Source organism: Myiozetetes cayanensis, unplaced genomic scaffold (assembly GCF_022539395.1).
Source record: "Myiozetetes cayanensis isolate MyiCay16 unplaced genomic scaffold, myiCay2020 scf9, whole genome shotgun sequence".
Lineage (NCBI taxonomy): Eukaryota > Metazoa > Chordata > Aves > Passeriformes > Tyrannidae > Myiozetetes > Myiozetetes cayanensis.
In genome coordinates, this window is record NW_026088185.1 from 36,870,924 (window position 1) to 36,893,015 (window position 22,092).

General features: G+C 46.5%; 2 protein-coding genes across 4 annotated transcripts in view; both read left to right on the forward strand.

The window, feature by feature from the left end:
* KIF5C (kinesin family member 5C) overlaps nt 1–11,343 on the forward strand; it is a 67,259-nt gene extending 55,916 nt beyond the window's left edge. The window contains 3 exon segments of the mRNA XM_050339653.1: nt 2,226–2,442; nt 3,327–3,440; nt 7,389–11,343. Of these exon segments, the coding sequence (XP_050195610.1) occupies nt 2,226–2,442; nt 3,327–3,433 (324 nt within the window). The 3' untranslated portion in view covers nt 3,434–3,440; nt 7,389–11,343.
* A 1,889-nt stretch (nt 11,344–13,232) lies between these two features.
* LYPD6B (LY6/PLAUR domain containing 6B) overlaps nt 13,233–22,092 on the forward strand; it is a 47,749-nt gene continuing 38,889 nt past the window's right edge. The window contains exon 1 of one of the 3 annotated variants that reach the window (XM_050339718.1): nt 13,233–13,319. The gene's annotated coding sequence lies outside the window, so the exon portion shown is untranslated. The remainder of the gene's footprint in view (nt 13,320–22,092) is intronic. The other 2 variants (XM_050339719.1, XM_050339717.1) reach the window with 2 other exon arrangements.

Sequence of the window (22,092 nt, forward strand, 5' to 3'; positions counted from 1 at the left end):
CTCTCCCCTCCTTCCCTGCTTCCCTTCTTCCCTCCCTCCAACGAAAAACACACTTTTTTAATGTTTACAAGGATAATTTTAGCAGGTGCCCTGTGCTGTCTGAGGAAAAGGTACCCACGGGTTTTAACTCCAACTCCTTGGTATCAAGAGCTGGTGTGAAGCTGCTCGTCCCACTACCTGTATTTCTACGTGTGAAATAAGCATTTTTTCTGTGAAAATAGCTGGGTTTTGGCACTAAGAAATGCACAAAAATAGCTGGGTTTTTTGTGCATCCCAAACTTTGACTCCTGGCCTAAAGCTGCTCAGGGGCCACCTCGGAGTTGACTCGAGTGGGTTCAACCAGCACAGCATGAAAGCAAAGAAATGGAGGTTTTATGGGCAGCTCAAGGGCTGGTGCCTCACCTGTGGGCATTCCATCCATCCTTCATGGAATTCCCATTTCACAGAACCCCAGAGTGGTTTGGTTTGGAAGGCAGTGCACTTTTCTGAAACTGTATTAGTGAGACACGCTCCGAAATTTGCTTTATTTATTCCTTTGGAAGTGCCAAGAGACCAAGTGGTGCTGGACCACGACAAGGGACCACTAAGACTCGGTACTTTGAGATTCCCAGGGAACAGATGGTTTAAAGACCTACTTTCTAAATGTGGAAATCGGGACATGTTGGAGGAGTGTCTCTTTTTTTTTTTTGCCATTTTGCCTCTTTCTGTACTCAAATCACGCCTCTGCTGCATTTCAAATCCGTATTTTTGTAGCTCTCATTAGTGTGTATTTACTCAAAACCAGCTTGGAATCCACAGCTTGTAAGAAACTTAGAGGGAATGGCACATTGTGACAAGTTTTTTCGGCTTGTTTGTGTTTTATCTCAGCACCAAGCCTGGCCCAGCAGGTGTAAAACGTTTCCATTGTCAAACAACGTGTGAATGTCAGTCCGTGCTGGTGCTTTATGATATTATTAATGTGGTGGTTAAAACAATTTTCACTCCAGAAAAGGGAGGATCCCTCCTCTGGAACGGATTGCTGCTGACTTCTAGCAGTGGTTTAATCTGTTCAGCAGAAATTGTGCTGGATTTTCTGACTGTTTGTGTTTATTAAAAGTCAATCCTCTCTCCTGGCTGGTGGGGCATAGAAAGTCAGATGTTATTTAGATAATTGATAGGCCTCGCTCAGGTTCATATTAAATTGAAGTGCACGAATTCAGAATTGCATATAATCACCATATTTATAGCTGCAGAACCTAAAAGTGATTCCTTAGTGAAGTTTCCAATTTTCCCTCATGCTTGGGGAGGGGACACACAGGTGAACCATGTCAGAACCATTTGAGGTGATGAAATTTGGACGATCCCCAATGCTGTCTGTAAGACATGTTGAAGCATTACTATTTTGAAATCACGAGGTGATCAGTTATTTTCAAAATCCTGGCTATTTCTGCATTCAGGACCCAGCTCTGTGAAATTTTGTTGAATGGAATAAACAGTGGAATAAACTCCCTTGTTCTTTGACCTTTCTGGAAGATTTAAATGAGTATCACAACCTCAACCAGACAAATGAGCTGTGTGATTAAAAGTATGAAGTGTGGACAACTCTCTCAGGGTTATGGTGGGATTGTTGGGGTTGTCCTGTGCAGGGCCAGGAGATGGAATTGATGATCCTTGTGGTTCAAGGATACTCAGAGTATTCCATGATTCTAAATTGCTCTTTGAAAAAAGAATATTTAAATGAATCTCAGACCTCAGCCAGACAAATGAACCGCAGGATTAAAACTACAAAGTTTAGACAACTCTCTCAGGGAGGCACAGTGGATTGTTGGGCTGTCCTGTGCAGGAGATGGAATTGATGATCCTCGTGTGTCTGTTCCAGCTCAGGATATTCCAGTGATTCTAAACTTATCTTTGAAAAGAGAATATTTAAATGAATCTCACACCTCAGCCAGACCAATGAACTGGGTGATTAAAACTACGAGGTGTGGACAACTCCCTCGAGGACGGGGTGGGATTGCTGGGGCTCTCCTGTGCAGGAATTGATGATCCTTGTGGGCGTGACATTTCCTCAATTCTAAATTTCACTTGGACATCAGCTTTTCCCAGTCATTTCCTGGGAGAAACCCGATTTATTCCCAGTCCACGAGGCGCGCGGGGGAAGCAGCGGCGCCCTCAGCCTCTCGGTGCCGGAGAACCCCCTTCCCCCTGGTGTTTACCGGGCCGTTCTGGACGTTCCCTCCCTGCAGCTGGTTCGTGATAATGCAGATCTTCGTTGCGAGCTTCCTAAGCTGGAGAAACGCCTTCGAGCTACGGCAGAGAGAGTCAAGGCCCTGGAGAGTGCACTGAAGGAGGCCAAGGAGAACGCCATGAGGGACCGCAAGCGCTACCAGCAGGAGGTGGATCGCATCAAGGAGGCCGTCAGAGCCAAAAACATGGCCAGGAGAGCCCACTCTGCCCAGATTGGTAAGGCCACGGAGCCGAAGGGTCGCCCACGTTGCTCGTGGGGGGTGATTTTTGGCTCGGGTTTGGGAGGAGCTTTGAGAGCGGCGGGCGAAACGCGGGGGCTGCTTCTCCTCCGCTGCGCTGGCGTCTTCAGAGGCCTCGCTTTTTTAATAGAACCTGCCCCACCTAAAGTTTAAAGAGCCTCTGCTGTTTAACTCGGTAAATAAGCGGCATAATGGGGCTTGTGTGCCCTTCTAGTGACCTGAGAACTTGTCTCCTTAAATTAGTCGCTCACTTTCTTCCTCCTCCCCCCCACACTCTCTCTTTCTGCTTTCATTGTTTCCTTGCCTTTCTGGACCTTGTCCCTTGCTCTTTCTTTCCCTTGATTACTCCTGCTTGTGATTTAATTTGGGGCTGTGCAGAGTCAAAAATTCTTCCTGTGTAATTCAGATACTTGATGTGTCTCTGTGACACAATGTGGGCCTTTCTGGACCTTGTCCCTTTCTCTTTTTTTTTTGGTTTTTCTTCCTGATTACTCCTCCTTGTGATTTAATTTGTGCAGAGTCAAAAACTCTTCCTGTGTGATTCAGATACTTGAGGTATCTGTGGCACAATGAGTTCACAAAACCACAGGGTGGTTGAGGTGGGGCAGTTTTGGAAATGATTCGTTGGGATTGCTGAAGCAGGAGGGTAACGATCTGGGGGGGTGATGCAAATACTGGTGTTTTAAAACCTAAGAGAGAATGAGGCAGCCATCGACAGCTGTGTGGGCAGCATCGACAGCTTTGTCTTGGCACCTTCTGGGTGTTGGGGAACAGTGGGTTTCGTACCAGAGGAGAAGGTGAGGTGGAAAACCTCATGTGAGAGCTGAATGTGTTGTTTGGTTCCCTCTTTTTCCCGTGCAGCCAAGCCCATCCGCCCTGGCCATTATCCAGCGTCTTCTCCGACGGCCGTCCACGCCATCCGAGGGGGAGGGATGTCCAACTCCAGCTACTACCACAACACCAAATAGGCAAGAAGTAAGACCAAAATTGTTCTACCCACCTCCCCTACAGTTCAGACTTGCTTTCAGCAGACACACTGTGTATTTTTCCATTTTTAGTAGGAGTCGTTTGCTGATAATTACAAAAATGACTAATTGAGTGCTTGTTAGAAAGCTCTGCAAGCTGCTGAGGTTTGATTTTACTGCCTTATCACTTAAGACTTCTGTAATAAACTATAGTCTAGTAAACCTGTTCTGAAATTCCCACTTAGAGGCGTGAAACTCCTGTAGTAAAAACAGAGTTCCAGAGGTTCCTTCAGCCAATATAATTTGCTGCTTTCTGTACCCTGAATGTATTTCCATGTTGGGATATTCCGGCCTGGGACAGGGGTAGAGCAGCACAAATTTGAGTGGCACAATTTGGGAAACGTTACTTTTGTTTCTTTTGCTTTGCACTCTTACTCAGGTCTCTTTAGAACAGAAAATAATTGAATATTTTACTTTCATTGCAAAGGCTTGAGGGTTTCTCCTGAGCAAAGAATCTCTGGGAAGATGAGCAGGATATTCCCAGGAGACTGTTTCACGGACTCTAACCTCCCCTTTCCTTCTTTAAATGCTGGTGATCTGAGGGATTTTATGCCTGTACTATTTTAGGTGATCACTTTATGTCACAGACATGCCAAGAGCTGGATGGTAGTGAGTGGCAGCGAAAAGCACCCAGGGCACTGCTAATTTGTCCCTCCAAGTCTGGCTTTTCCCCCCACCCCCTCCTTGAGGATTAATTCTGTCTCCTGACTCTGCTCTTTGGTTTCCTGTGCTTTTCCCTTCATTTTGGGAATGTCTCCTGTCAGGCCTGCATGCCAAGCACCCATCAGGGCACACTCAGGCTCTCTTTGTGCCGTGGGATTGTTCCTGCTCGTTGTGTTTTCCCTGGAGCTTCGAGCAACTTATTTTCTCTGTGGGTAAATTAGGGCAAGGCTTTGCTGAGGGGTTTTGTGCATTAGTTCAGTCTGAACTGAAATTGGCTTTTCCAGCTCACAAGTAAGGGGCCTGTGTCCATCTGCTCCGTTGCATTCCCACCTCTGGGACTGAGGAGATATTAACATATTAGTAAAACATTTCTAAACTTTCATTGTAACAGCTACTCTGGGGGAGAAAAAAGCTGCTATTTGCCTGAATTAAATGCACTTTTAATATACCAACTTCTGAGGAATTAAGTCAGACTCAAACAGGCCACACGTTAGGTACAGGCACATGTCAAGTGAACGACCTGATTAGATTAATAAGAGCCATTAATAAAATTAAAACTGAATGGGTTTATAAGAAGATAGGACCGTGGAAATCAATAAAGAGCAATCAGAAGGCACAGATAACTGTCAGATATTTTAGATGCTGAGGGTGGCACAGGAGGAGCAGATTCAGGCCACGCTTGGAACGTGTCGCAGAGGAGCTCATGGAAAGTGAGGGTGGAGAAAAAGAAGAGGGGAGAAATCAGAAAAAAAAATTTGATAAAGCTATGGATTTATGGTTTCTGAATAAAATCAGAACAATTCTGAAAAGCAAACTGGAGCCCTACAGGCTGGAATGAACTAATTTAAACAGTGTGCTGTAGATCTTTTGCTCACATCTAGAAGTAAGTCTGGAAGATGTAGTGAGGCAAGGCCAGGCAGTGATGGAAGAAAGTCAGTTCTTATCAGTTTTGGTCCTTTGGGTTAGGAGATTATTGGCAAATTGCAACTATTTCACTGCCAACATTGGTAGTATCAGAGTAAACTGATATTTTGAGCTGTTTGGATGAAAACCCAGGGGTCTGAGTAAGAGTGTTGGTAAAGGTACCACTTGTGCAGGGAAAACTTTATCCAGGTAATTTCCAGAATATTGTTGAGACATTCCTTTTGAATGGTGCAGTTCCACACAGCTGGAATTAGACCTGAACTTGCTTTTATACTCATTTAACAGCAGTGAAATAAAGGTGGGATTTTCGTACCAACATCAGCTGTCAAACCATCCCTGCTTCTGGAATGAAAACTTTATACCAGGATGAGGAGAGATTTATCTTGCATTCATTCATTATTCACCACAAAGATAACAGACATTTAGTGCTGTTGGAATGATCAGTGGTTCTGATGGATTAACCCAGCAGCCAGATGGAAGAGAAAGAAACGTGGCGTTGATAAAACGTGCTCCTGGAATTGCACGTTGCTGGTCAGGGAATTCCTCACTCTGTCTGCATTGTAGATGGTTTTGGAAATACAAGTGCAGTGATTTTGTTACTTTTAAATTTATTCTTCTGCCTAAATTAAAAAAAAAAAAAATTATTTTTGTGAAGGGATGTGTTTTGACAACACTTTAAAGAGCAATACTCAGTGGCTGTATGTTAATTTTCTGCTGGTCTGCAGTGTCATTGGATATTGTCAAATTTAAAGCTCTAGATGGGGATAGTTGCTAAATATAACTCAATATCTACTCTACAAAGTGTAGATTTCCAGGAATTTAAGTTTTCTCAAATAATGCCTGGAATTTTAGAAAGCAAAAGTTGTGGTGTACAGTTTTTGTTTTGACTCCTTTTCATGCTACCCCACAAAGTTTAGGCCAGAAACTGCACAGAATTATCAAATTCACTGTAAAAGCTGAGTTTATATGGGTTTTTTTTTCTAAATCTTTAAAGAAAAACGTAGTTAATAATCAGTTTTAGAACTGGAAATAAGCATAAAGGTGGTGTCTGGACAAACCTGAGTGTCCCTTGCAGTGTCTGGTTAGTGACTGCCAGGCTGAAGTGGATAATGGGGCAAATCTTTGTTGAATTTTCATGCTTAAATACGTGGCCAGATCACTGTAAATAGGAATCAGCTCATTTTCAAATTTTGCCTTGAAATTCAAGAAGAATAAATATATTTAATCCAGCCAGACCATCGTTAGTGCAGCCAATAAGATGCATTAATTAATAACCATCTGGTTTCCTGTAGGGTGTTAATAACTACAACTCCCTACACTAATTTAGGGTAAATTTAAAAACACTGATGCACCAATATTTATCTATTTATTTTTATAACTTGATCTTGAATTTGGACAAGGTTTTTTGTTTTTTGGTTTTTTTTTTTGTTTGTTTTTTTTTTTTAAATAACTGTACAAGAAAATGATTCCTTGAGGATCCTTCTAAGGCTGGTTTTGTATCAGTGTATTCAAAAACATCTCAGGCACATTCAGTTCCTTACGTGGTGCTTTCCATATGAAAAGTGTGTGGGGAAAAAACAATTCAAACCCAAGAGCTTTTAAAAGAATGTCTGTCAAATGTTTTATAATCAACTTCATTATCTGTAACTTTTATAAAGGTGAACCGAGCAACCTTTGCACTTGGTCACGTGCCTTGGACTTCTGCTCCTGGATGGAATTATTATAAATCAGTGAGAAAGATGCCTGTGTAATGTGCATATGTAAAATTATATAGCATAGTGTTATAATATTAGATTTGATATTATGTATAAAATACTTTATACATGTTTATAAACACATATATTTATTTATAAAGGTGTGCACATATATATATATCAGGAAAGGCTCTCTGTCAGCAGACAGGGAACAGAAGTATTTATATTTTTCATGCCTTTGTTTTATAATTTTCAAGCACAGCTGCTATTGGTACATAAGGTAAGCACAGATCTGCTCTCGAGCACATCCAGTGGAGAGAAAAATCCCATTAAAGGAACAGAACGATTACAGGGAAGAAAAAGGAAAGTTAGGCCTTTGGAGTGTTTAGGCAAGATACAATGCTGGGTTATAGGTGGTACAGAATTAGTGTAAATCAAGGGAATTGGCACATTGTGACAAATTGCTCATTCCACGGGTTGTCACCACGTGCTTTCCGTGGCTCCGTTCGTCGCTGTCGTTGAGGCTCTTGGGTTGCTGGACGTCTTGTTCAGGGTGATCTCCTTTCCAACCCCAAAACCTCACTGATTTTCCTTGCTTTCTGCTCTCTTTCTGGCAGGTCAGTTCCACTTAAGCATGTTAAGGACTGTCATTAAGTCACTAGTTTTCTTTTCTGCCCCTCCTCGAGCCGACCCACATCCCGTTCATCCTGCGCTTCCTCCGGCCATCGGCAACGCCCCGGTCCCAGGCATCCCGAGCTTCGCAGGACCTCCACGTGTACAGAAGTGTCCAGATCCTTCTGCAATGTATTGGACATTCCCATCTCAGCAAGGATAGGGAGTCTGCCACTCCGAGCCCACCCTGGCGCTGGTTAGGTTGGCGCTTCTACACTCAGAGCGATGCTTTTTTTTTTTCCCGAGTCCTCCGTTGCGTCGGTAAATCCCGACTTCCGGCATCAACGAATTAATTATTCACTGACCAAGTGCCACCAAAGGCAGGTGATTGTGCTCTGTCATGACTGATTTACTGTATAATATACATATTATTTTATATTTTTAGGGGATGAAAATGTGCTGCTATGTGGTTTCATTTTACTGCTTACATTTTCAGAAGGAAATTTCCCCAAAGAACCATTTGTAAAATCCTGAGAGAAAGGAAAAAAAACCACAAAGCAAAAAAACAAAAATAAATCTTTGGACTGTGTAAAATAACCTTTATTGCAGTACCTGGTAAAGATCAAACGGGATGCAGAGAAATCTGTTAGTATAGAGCTAGGATTTGAAGTTTGGTAGTTCCATGAGTATTACCTTGTGTGACCTATTTTAAAATTAAGATTTAAGATCCGAGCTGCTGCTTGTAGTTCTCCCTACGGCGGTGGGTTTTCCTGGAGCGTGTTCGTGAGCGTTGTCCCCTAGGAAGTTTTGAAGGCTTTCAGAATGCTGTGGAATTCTTGTCTTGGAAAACCTGACAAGCGTTCCCCCCTCTCTCCTCCTCCTCCTCCTCCTTCCCCCTTTCCCACATGCCTTTGGCAAGCCCTGATCTGTTCACGCCGGAATAATCCCCTCCAAGTCCCAGATACTCCCTTCAGAAAAATCAGAGAGTCCAAAAGGAGGTGAGAGTCGTACACTCGAGCTGTCCTTTGCAGGCCAAATCTGGGAATGCGTTTGCTGGGATGTGAGGAGCACATTCCAAGGGGAACAGAACGCTTTTGTAAGTCACTGTATGCAAATCATCCTAGGGATGGTCCACTCGTGAGGACAAGGACGAGCCTTTCCTGGATCTCTCTTCCCAGCCAGACAGCAAATTCCCATCTTCCCAGCAAGGGGGCACTGGAATCGCTCTGGGAAGGTGCTGCTCCTCCTCCTCCTCCTCCTCCTCCTCCCTGCCCACACATTCCTGCCGGGGAGTGACAGGGTCGGGCTTAGGGAAGCTGGGATTCCAGGAAGGTTAGGCCGAGCATAGCCCTCTAGTCTTCTTTTGCAGACATTTGCTCTTTATTTAATTTGAGATTGATTGGTTGGTTGGTTGGTTTTTGGTTTTTTTTTTAATTTCTGAACCTGTTTGTTAGTAGGAGTAGAACTATTCAGTTACCTAGAGTGTTTTGGAAGATTGTGAATTGACTTTAGGTATTTTTTTTTCTACTGAAATTAAGGTGTTGCAAAGTAAGTTGGGACTTAATTTAACTGTTTTGGGGTTTTGGTTTTTTTGTTTGTTTGTTGTTTTTTTTTAATGTTGCACTATTTTGGGGAGCGTTTTGCTAAACATATTTAATGAAGCTGCAAATTTGCATGTATTTAATTTATTTTGTATTTTCCAAAGTTTTATATTTTCTTTCTTGACGTGCATGTGCACTGCCAGAAGAATGAACTGTGAACTTGCCATATGCAATCTTGAATAAAATCACTAATCCACAACTACTCTGTGCTATCTTACCAGCTGTTGGGAGCTGAAGTTTCTACTATGAACTAATAATCCTCTTGTTTTGGTTCTAAAACAGCTATTTTGGGAAAGATACCAAACTTATTTGCTGTCAAAAAGGTTTTGTGTCGTAGGAAAACTTTTTGTTCTGTCTTTTGAACTCAAGAGTTTGGTATGGAATTGTATTGTAGATGCAATATTAGCTTAAAAAAACCAAACAAAAAGGTGTGAATTCCTCAGAGCATCACCAGGGCGGTTCTGGAGGGCACTTCTGAGAGCTTTCTGCAGCTTGAGGGATAAGTTAACTTGGACATGTCTTAATGGTGCTAGTGCTGATCAGCCAGTCAGTCCCACTAGCTGAGAACAAATTAAGTTTCTCCGAGTTCACTTTTCCATCCAGGCTGCAGGAGGATTTCCTCCCAGCTGAAATGCCCAAAAGGAGGATGCCTTGGGCTACAGTTCTCCAAACATGTAGTAATTGGAAATCACGAATTCTCGGTTGAACATGCTCTGCTTCTGTATCTATTTTGATTTTTTTTTTTTAAGCCTATTTTAACGAGGCGACTTCAGTTTGTATTGTATTGTATGTGTTGTATATTCAACTTTTGTACCATTTTTAAAGGCTTTCACGTTTTATATCTGGAGAGGAAAACCACACATCTGCTCTGCAGAGATCCAGACCTGTCTCTTGCTGTTTCTGCCACCTGACCCTTCCTTTCTTTGCTCTTTTGAGTGTTGTGTTCTATTTATTCGAGGCTCGTTTTCAAGTCGTGGTTTGTACAGCGCAAAGGAAATTTCACGTCTAAGATGTCATGCATGGGACAAATTTGGGTGGAAATACGGATGGGAAACGTGTTTCAGATGGAACTAAAGTGCATATTGTTCTTTTTTGCTGGTAATTAAAAAGTATTTCTGGCTCACTCGAGCTTCTCTTAATGATATGTTCAAATATCTTGTGTTTGTCCTTTGAGTTCACGTTTCATCGACCTGTTTTCTGGAAAGCAAAGAAAGTTTTAAGCCTGGGAAGATCTTGGCTGATGCATTTTTAAGTTTTGTATTTAACAAGGGCGAGAGTTGGATTATCCTGAATATACCGAAAACTTGCAAATAAGTCACGAGATTTCTTACTAACGGAACCCTGAGTAATTTTTCAATTTCTTTTTGTAAAAAGCCTGATGGACTAAGGTGCACATTTGCCTGAAGTCTTTATAAATCAGAGAATCATGGAGTGGATTGGGTTGGAAGGGACCTTTAAGTCCATCCATGCCATGGGCAGGGACACTTTTCACTATCCAAGGTGGCTCCAACCTGGCCTTGACACTCTCAGGGATCCAGGGGCAGCCACAGCTTCTCTGCCCAACCTGTGCCAGGGCCTGCCCACCCTCCCAGCCAGCAATTCCTTCCCAATATCCCCCACCTAAACCTCCCCTGAGAGTTTTAATTCGAACATGCTTTCATTTGAAGCAAAGGGTGCTTTTAAACCAAACCGAAGGCCTCATCAGATTCCCGCCGCTGGAGGAGAAAAACCCCTCCAAGTCCCCCCTCAGAGGGAGGAATCGGGAAATAAACTGACAGCAGGATAATCTTAATCTCCCCCTTGCTTTGATTTTTTTGTTTGGTTTGGTTTGGTTTGGTTTTGTCTTCACTGTGCCTGGCAGCATCCGCTGTGCAGGAGGGACCCGCCCCGGCGGTTCCTCCCCGCCCTCACAGCCCTGCCCACGGACACCCCTTCCCTCCGTGGGAGAGACACGGGGGGCTGAGGCATTCTGTAGATTTATACCTGTCTAGTTTGTAAAGTTGTGTAACGTGTGCTGCAGATGTGTATTCTCTGGGCTCTGTGTATCTTTACAGTAGTGTTCAATTTAGGATTAAAAAAAAAAGAGACAAAAAAAAGGCCAAAAAAAAAAAAAATAAATTGTGGACACGTTTTGCTGGTAACAAGGGGAAATTTTTTTTTTGCCATTGCATCAAACGATGCTGAAATGTATTAAACTCTTGATAGCGAACCTGAACCCTTCCTTCCCCCATCCCGTGGAGATAAGTCTTTTATCTTCATCCCGAAGTTCTACCGGAGATGGATGGATACACTGGCAGACTGCATGAGATGTATCATTTGAAATCCGTTACAGTGGAAAATAAAACTGAGCTAAACTCTGCGGTGTGGGCCTTGTGTGACGTGGGACAGCCAGCCAGTGCCTGCTCTGGGTGACAGGGACAGCCCCCAGGGAATGGCTGGAGCTGTGCCAGGGCAGGCTCAGGGTGGATCTCAGGGAAAGGTTCTTCCCCCAGAGGGTGGTTGGCACTGAACAGGCTCCCCAGGGCAGTGGGCACAGCCCCAAGGCTGCCAGAGCTCCAGGAGGGTTTGGATGATCCTCTCAGGGCACAGGGTGGGATTGCTGGGGTGTCTGTGCAGGGTCAGGAGCTGGACTGGATGATCCTGATGGGTCCCTTCCAACTCAGAATATTCCATGATTCTGTGAGGTACTCATTCTATGGAATTGCTTTCCAGAGTGTGCTGGAGGCCATGTCCAAGGCCACACTCTGGATTTCAGCTTTCCTTCTAATTCATAGAATCCCAGACTGGTTTGGGTTGGAAGGGACACAAGGGACCTCCTAAAGCTCATTTTGTTCCAGCCCCTGCCATGGGCAGGGACACCTTCCACTAGCCCAGGTTGCTCCAAACCCCATCCAGCCTGGCCTGGGACACTTCCAGGGATGGGGCATTAATCAGAAGGTTTGGATGACTGGGAAACAAACACAGCATTTTTAATTATTTTTAAATAAATTATTGCATCTTCACTACCTCTCCATGTACATATTCCTTCTTGCTCCTCTTTTTTAGTAGCCTGGAGGATGACAGGGAGACTCTCCCACTTACCCTCTGCATGCATTTCCATTTTTATAGGAATATTACACTCACTTTATGTACAGTGTCGTGAAGTTCCTGCCTCCTTGCCACCTCCCTTAAGTCATACTCTGGAGCTTTATAAACAGGTTATTTCCAGTAATTATTACTCTGAGCATTTCTCAGATCATTACTTTTCTCCTCAGCCATGCAAATTCCACAGATTCTGTAGAAATGGGTTGCTCCCTCTTTTTGCTGATGAGTTTTGATTTCTAATGAGGATTACATGGGTTTTGCATCATGCCCAGCAGACTTAAAAATTAGCCCGGTAAAGTTTGGAATTGATCATTTCTAAATCAGAATAAACACGGGATTGTGCTGCTTTCAGTGTGTAAGAGGCGCTTCCTCACACTCTGGGAAGCTGCTGCCTGCAGGATGAGGATGGATCCATCTGGGAAGAAGAGGCTTTCCAGTGTAGATAGATGGTTTATATTAAGGAGAGCAGATGGGAAGCCCAAACATTCCCCAACAGTCCTGCAGAGAAAGGCAAACGCTGTTCGGTGCCAGAGCTCTTTCCCTGGGTTAAAACCCTTCTAGATCTCTCTGATAAACCTCGTGCCTGGAGGATGAACTCAATTACAGAGCAGACTGTTTGCAAGTCTATCCCTACAATTTCACTTTCGGAATGTGGGATCGCAGCAGTTAATTAACTCAATGAAAACATCACAAATTACTGTATCCATTTCCAAGATCCAGCTTACGCAACAGCCCAGCGAAAAACAAAGGAACGGGGTTTGCATCCCTAGGAAAACACCCGCTGCGAGCCTGTCACTGTCGATTTCAACACTCCTTAGCTCCGGCTGAAACACTTTAAACTCATCTTCGAGCGCAGATGAACCCAGTGGAGCCTATTTATCCTAAAATGAGGTCGGTCAGCAGTTTGGCCTTAATTCACCTGGCGGTCACACGAAATGAGCTCATCCTTGACACGCTCTGATGCCACGCTGGTGCCGGTCCCGGGGGAAGGCGGGGGGTGTCAGGGGAGGTGCCAGTGGGGCTCTCGGGGGGTGCTCGGGTAGGGAGGGGTCCCCTCCTCGGCCCTGCAGCCCCCCGGGCGGTCCCGCCCTGCCCGCAGGTGCCACGGCCCCGGGGGCGGGCGCGGGGAGCTCGGCCCCGGCCCCTCCTCCGGCATCGCCCGCACAGCCCCGTGTCCCGGCGCTCCAGTATCCCGGTATCCCGGTGTCCCAGAGTCCCGGAGCGGCCGCCGAGCCCGCCCCTGCACGGACGGTGAGTGCGGGGAAGGGGCCGGGAAGGGAGCGGGGCTGGGGCGGGCTCGGGGCTGCGGGTCCCGTCCTGCCGCCCCCGAGGGATGCTGAGCCGCGGCCCCACCACCCGCCGGGGCCGGCGAGCGGGAGGTGGCCCCGAAATCAGGGTGGCCCCGAAATCAGGGTGTCCCCAGCTCCGCGGGGAACGGGAAGTGACACCGAAATCAGGGTGGCCCCAGTCCCGGGAGTTTTGGGGAGAGGGAGGTGGCACCAAAGTCGGAGGGGGGGTCTCCAGCGCCGTGGGGAGCAGAAGCGACACTGAAGTCAGGGTGTCCCCAGTCCCAGGAGTTCTGGGGAATAGAAGGTGGGACTGAAATCAGGGTGTCCCCACTCCCGCTGTTTTTGGGGAGCGGGTGGTGGCACCTAAATCAGGGTGTCCCCAGCCCCGCTGGTTTTGGGGAGTGGACGGTGACACCTAAATCAGGGTGTCCCCAGCCCCGCTGGTTTTGGGGAGTGGACGGTGGCACTGAAGGGAGCGTGTCCCCAGCCCCGCTGGTTTTGGGGAGTGGACGGTGACACCTAAATCAGGGTGTCCCCAGCCCCGCTGGTTTTGGGGAGTGGACGGTGGCACTGAAGTGAGCGTGTCCCCAGCCCCGCTGGTTTGGGGAGTGGACGGTGGCACTGAAGGGAGCGTGTCCCCAGCCCCGCTGGTTTTGGGGAGTGGACGGTGGCACTGAAGGGAGCGTGTCCCCAGCCCCGCTGGTTTTGGGGAGTGGACGGTGGCACTGAAGGAGCGTGTCCCCAGCTCCGCGGGGAGCAGGAGGTGGCAGCAAAGTCAAGGTGTCCCCAGCCCTGCGGGGAGCAGAGGTGGCACCAAAATCAGGGTGTCCCCAGCAGCTGTGGTGCTGGTGGGAAGGAGCCAGACGGTGGGAAGGAACCAGGCTGTGGGAATTGCTGGGTGTGCAGCGTCAAGGGACCCAAATCATAGCCCGTGTTTTACGAGTCTGTTGTAAAAGTGCAGTTATTGCACATCCCCTGATGGTTATAGAGCTGTAAAACGTTCTGTGTGCCTCAGCCAGGGCAGCAAAGCCTGGGCTCTTGTAAAGTAGGTGCATTAGGCTTCACTGTAGGAAGTGAGAGAACACAATAAAAATGTACATAGGGAAGCAAATACCAGCAAAAAATACAAGCTGCCCACCATGAAGGCTGGAGAGGGACTGGGGACAAGGGATGGAGGGACAGGACACAGGGAATGGTTTCCCACTGCCAGAGGGCAGGGATAGATGGGAGATTGGGAAGGAATTCCTGGCTGGAAGGGTGGGGAGGCCCTGGCACAGGTTGGGCAGAGGAGCTGTGGCTGCCCCTGGATCCCTGGAAACGTTCAAGGCTTGGAGCACCCTGGGCTAGTGGAAGGTGCCCCTGCCCATGGCATGGGGGTGGAATGAGATGAGGTTTAAAGTTCCTTCCAACCCAAACCATTCTGAGATCCTATGAAAGGACATGAGCAGGTGCTGGGCTGACACTGGCAGGTTGTTGCTGCCTTTTGCATGGTGTTTCTCCTGAGAAGGGACCCTGGCTCCTTGTATACCTATTCCCTACATCCAAATGCATATCCCTGCCCTGAATCAGGCTGTAAATCCCTCGGAACAACCAGCAGCAGTGCTGTGTGGTATCACAGGTGCTGTGCGAGGCCCGTGGGTGCTCTGCTAATGCAGGGAAGGAAAACAATCCCAGCGCGGAGGAGCGTCCGTGGTTCGCCCAGAGAGAACTGGCTTGCAAGACCCAGCTGGTTGATTCCTAAGGGCAATCTCAGGAAAATGGGTTTGTGTGATTTCCCGCCTGTCAGAGGGTAAATGCAGGGAGAGCCTGGAACCGCAGATGGAGAGATCAGAGCGCTCGCAGAGCCGTGTGCTGCAGCCTCTTTCATAAGTACAGGGCTGGTAATCCCAGATGCTCAGATAATGACTCAAGTTTCTCTCCCTCCATAAACATGTTTTCGTTTAAAATTATAAAATCCCGAGCGCCGGGATCTCTCTCTCTCGGGTCGGTTTGGAACCTCTAAGTTTGAAGTTTTAGAGCTTTTTCCGTGACTGTGAACCTCCCCATTGCCACCCCCCATCCTGCCTCTGCTCCGAGGAGTTTGGAGGAAAAGGACAATGACGATTGAAAGGTTTGTGGTGACAAGGGATTGTGTTTTGAGGACACAGGGACCAGCTTGGAGGAGGAGAACTCAGAGCTGAAGGTCTCTGCCCTCGCTGTGGTGTTTGTCTCCCATCGGTCCCTGGCCAGGCCGTGTACCTGCAGTGCAGGTGAATTCCAGAGGTAATTGCAGATGGATGTTTTATAGCATGGAGGAAGGGAGTTGTCCTGGTTGTTACACAGCTTGGTGATTCATCAGTCTTCGCAGGGTGATAGTTTTGCTCTTCTGGTCAGCCCACAATTAACTCAGTTCCCAGTGTTTTCCCTCTCCCCTCCATGCCTTGCTTTAAGTCAATTAACATTTCCCAGCGTGGTAATTGCGGCGCCAGCTCCCAGCCAGTCCCATCCTCTCAGTGCCATCCCTTCCAGAGCGGATAATCTGCCTCATCCCAAGTTTGCCAGAGCTGCATCTCCGAGCTTTGACATCTGGCTGTGTGATGTTTGCTGTCAGGGGCCCGGGAAATCCTGCAATCAGCTTGTGCAGGATGGATCCCACACTTGGGAGGAATTCCATCCTCTGGCTGGCTCTGGGGGCTTTATCTGACAGGAAGAAGAGGGAGAGCGCAGCCAAGGTGGGGAATGTGTGATTTTGGCAAGCCCGAGGTGCTGCAGGGAAGGAACCAGTGCTACAGGAGCAGGCACCTCTTCCTGCACCCCTGGGAGCTCTGGAGAAGGGACACCTGTGCCTTGGTAACTCCTGAGTAGATTCCTGCCGTGCAGACAGGTTATCCCCATCTCTTCCTGCTTGGTTTTCTGTTTGCCCAAGCTTCAGTTGTGGGAGAAGACAGAGGGAATGTTTCCTTTTCTGCTCTTTATACAAATCATGTAGGAGAGCCCTGTCTGAAATCAGGAGTTGCAAACTTGGGTTACAAAACAGAGTCACTATGATTTCCACCTTCTAGTGGAAGGTGTCCCTGCCCATGGCAGGGGATTGGAATGGCATGAGCTTTAAGGTGCCTCCCAACCCAAACCATTCCATGATCAAAAATAATAATAAAAAAAAGATAATTTTGCTGCATGAATTCTCATAATTCTGAAAATTCCCCTCTCCCCTTGTAATTCCACTCCTCATTGGCTGGATGCTGTGGATTCAAAGGAAAGGAATGCTTCAGTTATTCAGGTGTGTGACTCAAAGGCCTCCTGGATGAGGAGCACGTTCGGAGGGTTCAGAAGTGGTGAAAAGGCACCTCCGACAGTGCCACGCCAATAAACTTCAGAAGGAATTTCAGCTTTCCTTAAGGATTGAGTGGGACTGGAGGATGCCTGTGATGTTGGCAGGCATTGTGCCATTAATTGCTGCGAGGATATTTTAATCTCAGTAAGAGCTTTCCCCTGGGCTTTGCACGAGCTTTCAGCTGACTGATGACCAGGATGGTTATTCCCGGTGCCAAAGGCTGAAGGGTGGGTGGGATTTGGCTTGGAACAACCTGTTCTAGTGGAAGGTGTTCCTGCCCGTGGCAGGGGGTTGGAACAAAGTGGGTCTTTAGTGTCCCATCCACCCCAAACCATTCCATGATTCCGTGGTTTTAAGCGAATGCTCAGGATTACTGTTGGTTGTTGTTGTTTTGCTGTCCGTGAGCAGCTGGAACACAGAGCCCAGAGCAGGATCCCTTTTCCCAGTGCAGCAGCACCAATCTACCCACACCAACAAAACCAGACTGGGATTTCTTGCCTGAAGCCTGGGGCCTTTTGATGTACCCGGTCTGAACTCCAGGTTTTTGGCTTTGAACCAAAGGAGGGTAAAATGGTGTTCATTTGTTGATGGGTTTTGGTTTGGTTTGGTTTGGTTTTTTGTTTTGTTTTGTGTTTGGTTTTGGGTTTTCTTTTGGGGGGGGGATCTGGGTTTTGCTTTGATATTTAAACAAATTTAAGCTGTAGTGTGAAACCTGCTTAAAATATACTTAGAGATCCCACTGTTGATATCACTTTACAGATGTGGAAGTGGGAGAGTAAAGGATTGGAACCTGAGTCTTTGTGCTAAAAAAACCCCAAAGTATCATCTTAGAATAGTTGGGGTTGGATAGGAACTTGAAGCTCATCTCATTCTACCCCCTGCCATGGGCAGGGACACCTCCACCAGCCCAGGTTGCTCCAGCCTGGCCTTGGACACTTCCAGGGATCCAGGGGCAGCCACAGTTTCTCTGCCCAACCTGTGCCAGGGCTTCCCCACCCTCACAGGGAAGAAAAGACCGAGGCTTTAGCAATATTCTGACTGGATGGATGGCTCTAGATGAGTAATTTGTCTTCTTTCCGTGTATTTCTTGTCTCATTCTGGAGAATTGTGGACTCTTAGATCTCATATTTCCACTCACCAGCTCTCAGTCCAGGGAAAGGTCCACTCCACCCTTCATTTTCATCCTTCATGATCCTTCATTTTTTATAGTAGGAGTACATGCTGAAAAGCAAAGTGGGAGGAGATGTTTGCAGTAAGAAGGTGAAAAATGGGATGTATAAATAGATTGAACATGCTGCTTATTCAAAATTTTGATGTAGAGTCGTTTTCCCACTCACTTTAATTAGTTTTGCCCATAAATCAGTGTGTCTGTGAGAACAGTTTTCTTTCCTGTGTCAGTCAAAATGGCCTTGTAGTTTTTCAGTACAGAAATGTGCCTTTCTTCCCTGCAGCCTAATTACCCTGGTATCACTTGGTATTTCCAAATGAGAGAGAAGCTAAGACTGAAATCCTTGGGGTACATGGATTGAGGACTAACACCAGTTGTAGGAGCAGACTAGATTTGCATCCATATTTTTGCCTTAGGTTTAAATGCAAGATACTGTAATTTTTGTCTGTTGTTTAAAATTGAATACCACCTTTAGTGCTCTGTAGGCCCTCAGCACGGTAATAACTCCTTCCAAAACTGCCCCACGTGGTTATTCTCCCACGTGTCTGACACACAGGGCTGCGTTGGGAAGAGCAGGTTGCCATCCTAGACTGGCTCATCCTCTGGGATCTGTGGAGCCGCCTCTGGCAGCGATGAATAACTCGTGCTTCAGGGCAGATTTACCTCCTCCCTTCCACACCTTCCCAGTTGGGCCATGTCAAAACCAGCAAGAGGTGTAAGATTATCTCCCTGACCCCAGCAGATCGTGCCCTGGAGTGGGGTGATTACCCTGCTCGGAGTCTAAACACGCACGAGTGCAGATGGGAGCACTTACCCCCGTCATCTAATCCTGTTTTTTGGGAAAAGTGCTGCCCTGGCTTTGTCTTGATGTGAATAAACCTGTTGTGGCAAATTGCACTAATTCAGAGCTCAGCTTAATGCCCTGAAATGGAGCTGAGAGGTTATGACATGGAGAGCAGCACGGGCACCGTGACGGGGTGAGCGCTGTGTGTCCTCACAGGGCCTAAAACCTTCTCACAGGGGGCTGGTTTTGCCTTAGACTTGATGTCATTTAAGGCTGGATATGAAGAGTTTTGGTGCCTGCTTTGGTGTTCCTTCTTTCAACTGGTAGCTGAGAAAATCCATAGCATCACAGAATATCCTGAGCTGGATCCCACAGGGATCACTGAATCCAACTCCTAGCCCTGCACAGACACCCCAACAATCCCACCCTGTCCCTCAGAGCGTTGTCCAAACCCTCCTGGAGCTCTGGCAGCCTTGGGGCTGTGCCCACTGCCCTGGGGAGCCTGTTCAGTGCCCACCATGCTCTGGGGGAAGAACCTTTCCTGAGATCCAACCTAAACATCCCTGACACAGCTCCAGCCCTTCCCTGGGTGCTGTCCCTGCTCACCCAGAGCAGAGTTGGTGCTGCCCCTCCTCTGCCCCTGAGGAAGTTGTAGACCATGATGAGTCTCCCTCAGTCCTTTCTCCAGGCTGGACAAACCAAATGACCTTGTCTGTGGTTTCTCATGGTCTTTTCAGCTGCAGAGCATCAGGTGGGTGTTCAGGTCCCAGGGCTGTTTCCTGGCTGGGATCATCGTTTTCCCTGGCAAGTCCACCATCTCCATCTGTTGTTCCTGGCTCAGCTAATGTGACATCTTCCCTATGCTCATCATTACAGTTGTTTCTGTAGTTCCCAGCCCTTCGTGGCTGCAGGACTCTGTAGGATAATCTTTCAGGATTTATCAGCTTCTTGATCTCAGCTGCCCAGGGTGATGTGGCTGCTCCAAATCTGGAGTCTGCTCAGAGGACAGGTCCTGTGCCCATCCTTTAAAACTGAGCCTTCAAGTCAAACTTCTCAAAGAAATTCAGATTCCAGTGGCTTTTCCATCTTTGGGAAGGTTCAGGGCATCTCTTTGGCCTTGATGTAGAGTCAAATTAGATGATGTTTAGATAAACATATAGAAGTTAAACATATAGAAGTTATTTTTAAGTGTATCACAACACCCCAGCAGCTCAGATTCAAGAAAGCAGCTTGTCCAACTAAACCCAAGAGCTCCTGGCACAGCAGCTGTTCCTCTGGGATCTCTCTTTTTAAAACACCACGTGGTTGTAAGGGCTGAGGATTCTCTCCCTTCAAAGCTCATTACAGCCTCAGGCTGCATTCCGGGCATCTTAATTCTTTTATTTTTCTCAGATTATTCCAGCAGTTCCTGATGCCAGTCTAGTCTGATAATATCAAACTCAAAATTCACAGCCCAGAAGGGAAAGACCTGTGGAGTTTCAGGAAAGAGCTTTCCTGTGGTTTTTTTGTTGTTGTTGTTGTTTGTTTGTTTCATTTCTGGTTTTATTTGGACAGTCGTTTCTCCTTTGGGAACTTGAGGGATGTTCCATGTCCTCCCCTGCTCCATCCCACCATCTCCCATGGCAGCCTGGCATCTTAGTGAAAACTGGCTTTTCTAACCAGGGAATAAACTTGCTTTCCCTTTTTAATAAGGAATTTTCTCCTTCTCAGATCAAACTGATGCTCTGTGCCTTAGTAATGGTTTTTATGTCGAGTTGTTTTGCCTTAACAAAATCCAAGGGATTTGTTGCTTTAATACATGTGTGTTGTTAGCAAAATACAAATTAAAGTAAGCAAAATGTTACTGATTGAGGGCTGTACTGTAAGTTTACAGGAGTTATTGTTAAATGGTAGAATAGGGAAAAATTCTCGCTCATTCACTGGATCAAAAAATGAACAGGATAATAAAGGGTTCTTTATTTTTATTTTTATATATATAAATAAAATAAAGCTTTAAGATAGTATTGCCATTAGATTCTGGAGGACTTGCTTACTCTTTATTTCAGCTTAAATATTTATCTGTATGTATATATAGATAAGTAGATATATAGATATGTGTGTATGTATATATATAAACTATTTAAATAACATTTCAGAATTAACTATTTGGCTTCATTTCTTCCAAATCATCCCATTCAGAAACAAAATTCCCATCATTCATTTCCTTCCCTTTTAATAATTCTCCCATTTGGAGAGATCAGCAGATTTATGGCGCTCCAGCTAAAAAATTGACACCAAGGCTCTCCAGCGCAGAAAACCTTAAAATAGGTGTTTACAATATTAGTGAGGTATTGAGGAGCTGCAGATTTACAGCTGATCTGCACAGACATGAAAACATCTCCTCTTCTGTGAAGCAATAAATGAAGTTAATAATTAGAGTACAATTAGACAAGAGGAACGAGTGAGGGAGGATTTCTCCTTCGCTGCTTCCAGGAAATGAGGGATTTGGGGTGCAGAGCTGTGAGTGTCCTTTGGACTGCACTCAGTAATGCAGGAGCTATAAAATACTCAGAGGAACGAGTTTTTGTTTAAACCAGGCTGCTAATTTAACTAAAAATCTGCTTTTTTTCCCTTTAGGAGGCAGAGGTGAAGGGCTGTCACTGCCTACCTCGAGTGCCTCCAGGCACTGTGAATTCTGTGCTAAATCAAACTGGAATTCAGGCTATTCACCACTCTCAACTGGAAATGAGGGTGGGGAGCACTGCCACAGGTTGGGCAGAGAAGCTGTGGCTGCCCCTGGATCCCTGGAAGTGTCCAAGGCCAGGCTGGAGCAACCTGGGCTGGTGGGAGGTGTCCCTGCCCATGGCATGAGATTGTCTGTAAGGTCCCTTTTCAGTCCATGATCCTGTGATTCCTCAGAACCCAGGAAGTACTTGCATGTGCTCATAACTAAAGAGTCTGTTGCCCAAACCACGACAAACCAAAAAGGACCAGGTGACACGATCATAACTCACTGACCAGGGACATGAGGAAAGCTGGGAGAACACAAAGGAAATGTGAGATATAAATGGATATTCTCTTCATGAAGAGCATTCCACTCCATCATGCTTCATGTTAGAGGCCCTACAATGCCAAATCCATATGGAGATGACGCAGCACTGAGTCCATGCTCACATATCCAAAGATTTAGGTAGCACAGCAGTCCCAGGCACTGTGATTAGGTGAGAGTGCTACTACCAGACACATCCAGAAGGTTGGTTAGTCATGGTATCAAGGGAGCTAAAACACAGAGGCAGAACACCAGATACCCTGAATTACAGACTGACAGAAAATGTAGAAAGGCTTGTGTTGGAAAGGACCGTAAAGCCCATCTTAAAGCCATGGGCAGGGACACCTTCCACCAGCCCAGGCTGCTCCAAACCCTGTCCAACCTGGCCTGGGACACTTCCAGGGATCCAGGGGCAGCCACAGCTTCTCTGCCCAACCTGTGC